Source organism: Typha angustifolia, chromosome 8, assembly GCF_048772165.1.
Source record: "Typha angustifolia cultivar Huaian chromosome 8, ASM4877216v1, whole genome shotgun sequence".
In the NCBI taxonomy this organism is placed as follows: domain Eukaryota; kingdom Viridiplantae; phylum Streptophyta; class Magnoliopsida; order Poales; family Typhaceae; genus Typha; species Typha angustifolia.
Window position 1 is genome coordinate 5,047,251 of NC_133246.1, and position 9,915 is coordinate 5,057,165.

Consider the following 9,915-nt stretch of genomic DNA (forward strand, 5'->3'; position numbering starts at 1 on the left):
AATTTTTATTTTTATATGAACATAGTTTAATTATGGCATTTGTCAAATAGCTTACATTAACAAGTAGAAAGCTATAGCTTATGTACCATAATGGAACATACCAGCATTGAATTGGATTGTCATTTTGTTCATGATAAGTTCAATGAAGATGTTGTCCCCTGATCTATTTTTCAACTTGTCATTGGCTGCCTTTTCTTTTCATTCCCTGGTACAAATCAAAGTTTAGCAGAGCATTATTTTTTCTACTGTACACCTGGAAGTGTCAGTAAAGCATGTTGTAGTTTTATCTGTTTAGTATGATGACAATTGTTAATCATCAAATATGACATAGTTAATAGAGCAAATGTATTTTACTACCATAGGAACTCATGTAAATTTGTAGCTAACATATCGTCGAAACTCGAACGCTGGCACATTCTGTTTGTTACAAATATAATCAAGAAAGGAAAATGGTCAACATTGTACAGACTTGTCACTCCTACTGCTACTACTGCTGCTTGAAGAATATGGATATGAGGACCCTCTGTACTTGGAAAGAATATTCAACCTTAGCATTTTTGAGTTTTTTTTTAAAATTTTTTAATCTCACATCTCCATCTTGAGATTGTTAGGGAAGAAGTTCCCTGCACCTTGTAATGGTTGGAGTGGCAAGGCAGCAGCCCCCTTGGCTTGGAGTTCCATGCCATAGAGATTGTGCAAGCCAATGCCCCAACTGGATGAGTCATTCACCTGAAAAATGTACACAAAAAGATGAAAACTATTACATTGGTTACTCCAGTACTGTTTAATTCCCAGTGGTACCTTTCAAGAATGGTGTGTGGGTACTTACACTGATACAAGAATCCAAGAATGTATCAGAGATTGCTCTTTGTAGGGCCAGCTCTTGGGTGTCCATGACCATGTCCAAGGAGTTGAACTGAGGATAAGCTTGATTCACCTGCTGGGCTAGCATATCAATTCCTGGAATTGAAAGGCAGCCAGAGTTGCAAGCAAGATTTATCTGCACCAAGATCACAGGGTGTTTCAGTACATTGTGCTAGAAGTTGCATCTAACATCTTTATGCTACCAAACAACTAAAGCAAAGTTCTACAACTTGTTTTACAGAAACTAAGACTAAAACCAAAAAGGCTTTTCTCTTAATAGTGCTTCTGAAAGTTGGCAACCAAAGCAGACCCCTTAAGGTTAGATGTCACTGTACATGGGTGCATTGAATGTATGATGACAGGGCAAATGGGACTTGTCACCATAGTAGCCACTATTTCTGATATGTCCTGAAAACTAAGGACCACCTTGGACCCTACCAGAGAGAGAGAGAGAGAGAGAGAGAGAGAGAGAGAGAGAGAGAGAGAGAGAATCACCTCTTCACTGAAGAAGTTGTCTATGTTGAAGTCTAGCCTTGGATTCATAGCAGCAATTTTCATTGATAAAAACTGTTTAAGGTCACAGGAAAAGAAAAGATCTTTTAGTGCTCTACTATAGCAAATCATGAATGCTTGAAAGTAAAAGAGAGAGCAGTGGTGATCACTACCTCAACTTGTCTTTGCAGAGACTGAACATAGTTAATGATCTCATCAAGCATCCCTGCTTTCCCAGTGATCTTATCGCATCCAGGTACCAGATCTTGCAAGTACCTCATCCTCTCACTAATCCTCTCTCTTCTCACCTACATCAATACAAAAAAAAAAGTTAAAAAGAGAGATTGAAAGAGAGAATTAGACTGACAAGCAGTAGAATTCCACACTTACTCTTTCAGCTAAGCTATGGCTATCTGTGGCCTGGCCTCTGCGAGCTCTGACATGGATGTAGTCGGTCTTCGGTGTCGTCGCCGCCGCCGACGACCCAGACGCCTTGGTGTGCTCCTTTGAGGTCTCCCCTGCATTGCTGTCTTCCTTCACTCTCTTAGAGCTGCCACTGAGCTCTGCTGCATTGTTAGCACCAACCTGTTTGGAGAAAGTAAGTTTGAAACTGCTCAGACTCATTCATGTGAACTAATTCAGTTTCTTGTACTTTTACTTCTACTAGTGATGCCCATACCTTTGGATTGGCACAATTCTCAGACTTCCTCTTCTTTGAGCTACACTTAGTGGTCTCTTTAACACTCTTCTCTTCAGCATTAGCAGGAGTAACATTTGGGTAATGGGCAGCAGCGAAATCTGGCCATCCATCGCTAAGCTTGTGGATCTGTTCATGGACCTCGTCGCGACTCCGGCCGTTCTTGCCGTCGATCACGTCGGGAAGCAGCGAGGAGGAAGGAGAGAGCCTCTCAGTGGCATGATCAGCAAACAGTTGTTGTTGTCGTCTCCAATTGAGATTAGCTCGTTGTCTCTCTAAAGCAGAGGAATTAGATTTCATGCACTGTGACATCTTTGAATCCTAGCTATGATCCAAGAACACAACTTGGGATGCTTGGGGTTGGTCTCTGAAGGAGAGATACCACGATGAGTTTGCACTCTATTCCTATATACTAATAACGAGGCTTAACTTTGCGATGAGGAGGGGGGGAAAGTAAATGAGAGGACGACAGCTGTCCGTATGGGAGGAACGGGGCCCACCTGACATGACTGCCACGTGGGATTGTCTAAGATCTCCAAGCTGGACAATGATAGAGTTATCTCCTGCGTCAAGTGGGAGCCACCAAAACCTCCCCCCCCCCCCCCCCCCCCCTCGCCCGCTCTGATAGGTTGACATTCCTAAAGTGACGCAGGATTAGGTCAACTAAGCAGTGAAATTATGTCCTAATTTAAGAATTTAATACGGAAAAAGAGTAATTATTTGTAGTAAATCTCTTCGTAAATATATATATATATATACATATATATTTTTAAATCATTATATTGTGGGAATGGGCCCTCATAACAGTGGATAGCCTAAGTTCTACACCATTTATTGTTGCTATCTAATCATTTGGAGAAAATAGCATGAAGTTGATTTATTGCATTTTTTATTATTATTTATAAAAAAGAATTTATTGGCTACTTGGGTACGTAAGGAAAATTAATATGAATGGATAAGTATCAGGTATTTTTGGAGCTGACATGGCACGTGATCCCTTGTCTGGGATCACGTGGCCTTGTGCATCTCAACCTATGAGAGAGAGAATATATATATAATATATAATATATATATATCAAAATGCTTTTTATTTTGCACCAATCAATGCTTTTTAAAATCTTTAATTTTTTTTCATAATTATTCCTACAATTTTTTTTAATTAAATTAACAGTAAAAGATAAAAATTACTCTTATTATTATTATTATTATTAATATTAGTTAAGAGTATCATCATAGAAGTAACATGAAAGGTATCCATGCATGGTTTTTAAAGAGCACACACACTCAAATAAGCAACTTTAAAGGATATCCAAGTACTAAGAGAATAAAATAAAAGTATAAAATATGAAAAAATGAGGTGCAAACTGAAAGAAATACATAATGTATGGACTGAAATGAACAAAGTCCCATACTAAAGAAAAGTTTTCATTTGGACCCACCTGTCTTTTTGAGACATACTAAATTATGCAGTCAGAGATAGAGCTCATGCAATGCACCTATTCCTTATGCCATGCTTCAAATTGGGTTTTAAAAAAACAAAAAAAAAAGGAAAAAAAAGAAAAATCCTTATTGCTTCTTAGAGTCTCTGAGAGCTTTTGACACCTCAAAGTTTCTGATAGATTAATGGCCTCAGAATGTTTCTGACTATGTATCTCATCTACCATGCATCCACTTGCTGCCCTAGTAGATGCTGCAATATGTTATATCTATGGGCATATCTCTCTCTCTAAGATGGATATTTATATCTATTACTCTTACCTAAGGTTAAGTTAAAGAAAGAATAAGTTAAACAATGGAAGCCACAAACTAAAAGACAAGAAAAGAAGAGCCCTTGACTTCTAATACATCTAGTTTTAAAAAGAAAGAGTTCTCATGTACATGTATGTATATGTTTCACATCCTTATTATGGCCCTAGTTGGCATACAAAAATCTTATCTAGTGGTTTAGAATTGGGGATATCTTTTCTGGTATACTGGAAGGAGGATGGTAGAGATGGGCAGGGATATGAGGTACAAAGAGGGAGATGAATAAAAAGATACATGGCTGGCTGGAAGAGAAAGTCCATATATCTTTGGAGTATGCATGGCTTTTGTTCTTTCTCAAGTCTTTGCATCAATATCAATGAAAGTTTACTTTCATTTAAATTTTGATATGTTTAACGAAACAAAACATAATAAAAAGGTTTAGGGTATAGGCTCAGAAGCTTTTGAGAAATATACATTGAAAAAAGCCCTAATATATATGCATATAAAAAATCTTAGTTCCCCCTGTCCAACACATACTTTTCTTTCAAAAATTTCAAACAACTAACCAGCTCATTTTTGAAGATTTTATAATCTAATTCTTTGTTTCTTTTTAATAATTTTTATATAACTCTTTGAGTTAATTTAACCTAACTATTAATATCCACCACATTTTTATGTATCACACTTTACTCTTAATATTTTTCTACATACTGAACTTTTATCTTTGCTACGTAGAAAATCTTACTCATCAAGCAAATTTATAGAGAAACTTGCATAGAATACACATTTTGTTTTTAATTAGAGGAGAGGCATGCTTGTTTCTTTATCTAATAAGCTTTTTTTTTTTTTTACTATTTTCTTCTTAAATTGTCCACAATATTAGATATATTAGTATTTTATGATAATGCAAAATTTTCTTCTTCGCCATCCTCTAGTTAAAATGAATAAGCGATTCTATACTAATTAACGTAATATATTCGAAGTTATTACTCTTATATTTCCTAAGCTTTTACTCATCATAGTGCACAATTATTAGTTTTCTAGTTTATGGTTATTACTTTTATAATTCATAGTTAGATATATTACAATTTATAATTATTGGATATAATTCATAGTTATTTTATGTATTACATAAAAATATGTGAGAGAATAATTATATATCATTGTCAGTGTCTTTCTGAGGCAAAAATGACAGAATTTATCTTACAAAAAAAAACCAGCATAGCAGACTTCTCTTTTTCATCTCAATAAAGGATAGTCAATAATTAGTATTTTGTTCACTACTTAATAAGTGCAAAATTGGAAGAGAAAAAAAAGTTGACATGCAAAAATAAAGTGTATTTTTAATGAAAATCACCCTACTTACTTAGGATAAAACAAATCCTTAATTGACATGCACATTTAGGCATGTATTTGACTTGCATATGTCAATTTGTTTGTCTATCCTATCTGAAAATTATGACTCCACTAACCCCCAGTTGCCCAATAATTATAAGAATCTAATAGTTGGACACTTGCACTTGTGAAAATAACTGAGCACCTAAGAGTTATATATTCCACACAAATAGTCTAAAAGGATCATAAAATCCTACAAATTGTGAAGCTACTGACCCAATATGATCATATGAAGGAAAAGAAAAGAAAAAAGAAAAGGAAAAAGGACCACACTATTAGTGACTCAGCTGCTTACTACTTTCTCATTGGTGATGTACAGTGTGTCAAGCACTATCTTGAGTTCTTTGGTGAAGAGATAACCTCAACAGTGTATATTTTCTATGTATATACTTTCTTTTGCCCTTTTTAAGGGCTGCTTATGGTTCCACTTGCATTATTATTTTTTCCCTCCATGCATGCATGGCTGAGTGGGTCCTTAAATTCTTTATGGGTCATTTATTGCTATGGAGCTGATGTTGGAGTTGTATTAGATGCATTGTAGGCATTGCAGTGACAGGGACCAGCTCTCTTTCAAGGGTGCTTGATATGATCTTTTTGCATATAGCCAGTTACATTTTTATATATATATAAATTTGTAATAAAAAAACTATATTTTATATTATTATTAACATCTTATCACAATGGCAACAATTGAAAATAAAAAACTGAAAAAACTTTCACCCTGGTTGTCTTTCTTCTTGAGCTAATTGATCTATGTGTGATCTATTTCTTTCACCTCATTTTTCTTCCTTCTTAAGTTTTTCTTTTTAATTTATAATTAAGCATTGTCCGTTATTTCTCAAAAATTCCTTAGAAATGTTTTGATAGTTAGATAGTTACCGTATAGATGAGTTAAATTAACTATATCAGTTACGGAGAGATAATTTAAATATTTTAGTTATTATTTTCAAAAGTAGACTAAACCTAGCTTAGACTGTTTTTAGGTAATCTTGAATGATAAATCCCTACAATTTTACCTTTTGACATATTTGCACATCAAATCTTCCTCTCAATCAAAGGGGGAAGAGTGCATGAATCACACTGTTTGTATTAGTGGGGTCATAACTAGGTCAAGGACCATATGAACATGGAACTTGCATGGGAGGGAGGCCCCCCCTCCCTCCTCCCTCCTCCCTCTCCTCCAGACCTAGACTTCATAAATAAAAGAAAGAGAGGGATTTAGTCTTGGGAGCAGTGCCTCCCATCTCCTGAACAAGTCCCTGAACAGCTTCTCTGAAACTTGATCATTGTTTATTCCTGCCTATTATTATTAGCCCACTTGGAGGAGTGGTGCTACATGCTGCATTTGCTTACCTGTGCTCCTTTTTGTCCTCTACTTGTCTTTGTTAGAGAGATAGGTGGGCAAAGAGGATCTATATAATGATATGGAGAGAAAGAGATCTAAGAGAGAGAGAGAGATCAAAACCACTCATAACAAACATTGCACATGACATTGTGTATAGGGTAGGGAGTTTTGGATTAGTTCAACCCCCCCAAGAGAAAGTTGAAATTAATGAGATTCTATGTGACAAGGAAACCTCTTGATTTTGTAGCTGTGGTCTTTCAGGTATCACACACTGCAAATGTAAAATCTCCAGCAACAAAGATAAAAAGGAAATTCTCTCACCCGCCTTTTTCTTTCTTCGGATACATACTGACTCCTTAAACTATAAAAATATCATTTTACTCTCAATTTTTTTCTCTTTCTTTCCTTTAATATGAAAGTGAAATGATTCATGGAGAGTTTAAAATTAATCACGTGATGTTCGCATAATTTTTCAAATAAAAATACATAACAGATAATTAATGAAAGAGGCATTTCGTATAGTTAAGGAGCTCAATGTATCACGAAAAATAAATGAGAGGATATATAGACAATAATTCAAAGGGTTTTTGTGTAATTATCCCAAAGATTTAATATGTTTACTAAGATTATCTACAAGAGTTGTGGCATTTATCCTATGATCTCAACATGATCATTCCAACCTCTGCAGAGTGTCTTTGATTTTGGAGTAATAAATCTCTTCATGCTAATTTCCTAAACATCATTGATACCCTCTCACCCATTGCATGCCTTGTAATGTGTTTGATAGAAGATGAGATTTATCACTGAAGAGAATGTTATCAATAAGAACTAAAATGTCCTTAACTGAAGTCTTCTATGTCAATTAGAGGGACTACATTTTAAAACCCTAAGAGATTGGATAAATAGTACACTAATAAAAATAAAGCATAGAATAGAGAAAGAAGCAATTACAAATACAAATATTTTTTACATGAAAAAAGACCTAAACCGAAAGTAAAAAACTATGGATCATATCTAAAATTAAACCAATTATTAAAACTGAATATAGTAGTTACAAGATAGATTTACAGATTGTTCGTCAATACCCACAACTATATCTTTAAGGTATTGCTCGCTCCGGACCCATAATATATTGCTTTTCGTGATTGATTTGCAACCTCGGTAACCTTTGAAACAAGATTCTTTAAAATCATAAGCAAATGAGATATGTAGAAAATATATTCGACACATTCCATCATAAAGCATCCCAAAGCTATGACGTTATCTTCAAAAGTCTTTCAAATAATGATAAAAGAGATGACCTAGGGTAATATTAAAATTCTTTTATATACCTAGCCATTTTTCTAACACTTAGCAAACAAAAAAAAAAAAAAAAATCCTAACTTTCTAGTTACAACCACATTTAGGAAATATATTTAGAATTATCTTTTTCAATAGTTAGAACCACATCTTGAAAATATGTTTCTCTAGTAAAGGTTTTTCACCGACCTTTACAAATTTATGCATATACTCATACAAAGATTCTAAATCTTTTTTATGCATTTAAAGTATTTTAAAGCATCATTAATTACATAAAACTTTAATAATTAGTTAATATTGCAAGTGGATTTGATGTAGACAACCCTCTAAACTGTGGATCCATGAGGGCATGGCCAGAGAAGGGGTACCAAAGGTGTCAAACCCTAACCACTCTATCTTTGCATGTGGGCATGTCACTATTTCCTCTAACCATTAGAGCCCACCATGCAACCCACCCTTCAACCACAACTTCCCCTCTTGCCTTCTCCTCCCCTTAATTGGGCCTTTGTCTGCTTGCTTTTTTCTAAGTCCTTTTCTAACAAATGGCATTACTTAATGTGTTTCTTTTTTTTTTTTTTTCTTCTCCTTTTTTCGAGTGAAAGTCCGTAGACATACTTAATGCGATGCTAAAACTTGTCTCCTTACACCGTATAGGTAACGAACATTTTAAATAAGAATAATTGAATCCTTATCGAGATCCTCTTATATTATAATATCGAAGAGGATAGATAGTTTTCCATATATCTAAAAATAATAATTATGAAAAAAATCCCTATTCTTATAATAATAGATAGACAAGTAATAATATTTTTAGTTTGAGACCTATACTTGAAGATCACCAAATTCATATGACCATTTGATGGAAATTTTGCTCTCTTTTTTGTTTAAAAAAAAAATTCCATTTGACCATGATAAAAGAAGGGACATTTAATTACTCAAAGGATATAATATTGGTGAGTAGAATACACTAAAAAATATTCCCCAAAAACTGAAAGATAGAGCCCAACATAACTATCTAAGATGTCAATTTAAGATGATGTTTACTGAGAAGCCAACAAAGGTAGTAGGTGACTATTTTGTGAAAGGAAAAAGAGAAGCCATGACACTTTTTATCTTTTAGCTTCCAAGGGCTAGTATGTGACCAACTTATATCATCTCAATAATCTTAAGACTGCATAGATGCAACCCTAGAAATCTAGGAGAATAATATACATGAGAGCCCTTAACCTTGTGTTCCTTATCATTTTCATATTCTCCTCATCAATTATGCTTTGGATTGCTATGTTCTCCTGGGGGACTTCTTTGAGTTCCTCACTACCATAGAGATAGTTGAGGAGGTTCAGATGACATTTGTTATCTCTTAAGAAAATCACTAACATAGCTCTCATTTTATGTTAGATGTCAAGCACCAATCCAATTAGCAATTTATCGACCCCATTATTACTTTTCTTCGAAGAATCTTTTAGATTCTTGTAAAATTACTTATTTTTTAATGTGTGTTTTTATCTGATCTAGATCTCAACTCGATATTTTTCTAGTTTGTTTGACTGTAATATGATAACGCTCTAGTTTATCCAATTACAGTGCAATATTTCTTTTTATTAATCCGTTTGTAATATCTTTTTGTAGTATATTTGATTGCAATACGCTAAGCACGGGTTATATCAACATTGTGTGCTTGAAAATAAACTATTTATTCATGTTACAAGTTTCTTTCGACCTGGTAATTTGGCAACCAATTCCTCTATCTAGTACTGAGATTACCTTAATGCAGATTACTCATAATTAAACATATATGATGTACTTTTATGTATTATAATGTTTTGTTTTAGCTAAATAGAATTAAAAATGACCTTGATGTGTAAAATAAACATTGAAATAGATTTTTTTGGGTGCAATTTTCTCCATATAACATATATATATGTATAATCTAATTTGCCACTAAAATAATTACTTGAACAAAAAAAATCCGCCGTCCATCCCTTCTTGCACGAATCTTAAAGATCAAACATCAACCGAAATTTCGAATCGTGGTCTCATGGAGAGGGAGAGAGAATAGAGATGATATATATATATA

At 34.1% G+C, this 9,915-nt stretch overlaps 1 protein-coding gene across 1 annotated transcript; it reads right to left on the reverse strand.

Annotated features, from left to right (window-relative positions):
* Positions 1-257: 257 nt before the first annotated feature.
* Positions 258-2,586, reverse strand: LOC140764745 (basic helix-loop-helix protein 79). The gene is made up of 6 exons (XM_073103476.1): positions 2,036-2,586; positions 1,747-1,941; positions 1,530-1,664; positions 1,360-1,431; positions 830-1,000; positions 258-729 (listed from the first exon to the last, which is right to left on the reverse strand). Exons 1-6 carry the CDS (start codon positions 2,363-2,365, stop codon positions 586-588), a joined length of 1,047 nt encoding a protein of 348 aa, XP_072959577.1. The 5' UTR covers positions 2,366-2,586; the 3' UTR covers positions 258-585.
* Positions 2,587-9,915: the final 7,329 nt, after the last annotated feature.

Bases quoted from the DNA above. Each gene is read 5' to 3' on its own strand.
- LOC140764745 (XM_073103476.1), bottom strand. From the start codon at position 2,365: ATGTCACAGTGCATGAAATCTAATTCCTCTGCTTTAGAGAGACAACGA. The intron at 1,432-1,529 runs GTAGTGATCACC...GACCTTAAACAG, and splicing joins CTCTGCAAAGACAAGTTGAG to TTTTTATCAATGAAAATTGC. The intron at 1,001-1,359 runs GTGATTCTCTCT...ATCTTGGTGCAG, and splicing joins ACAACTTCTTCAGTGAAGAG to ATAAATCTTGCTTGCAACTC.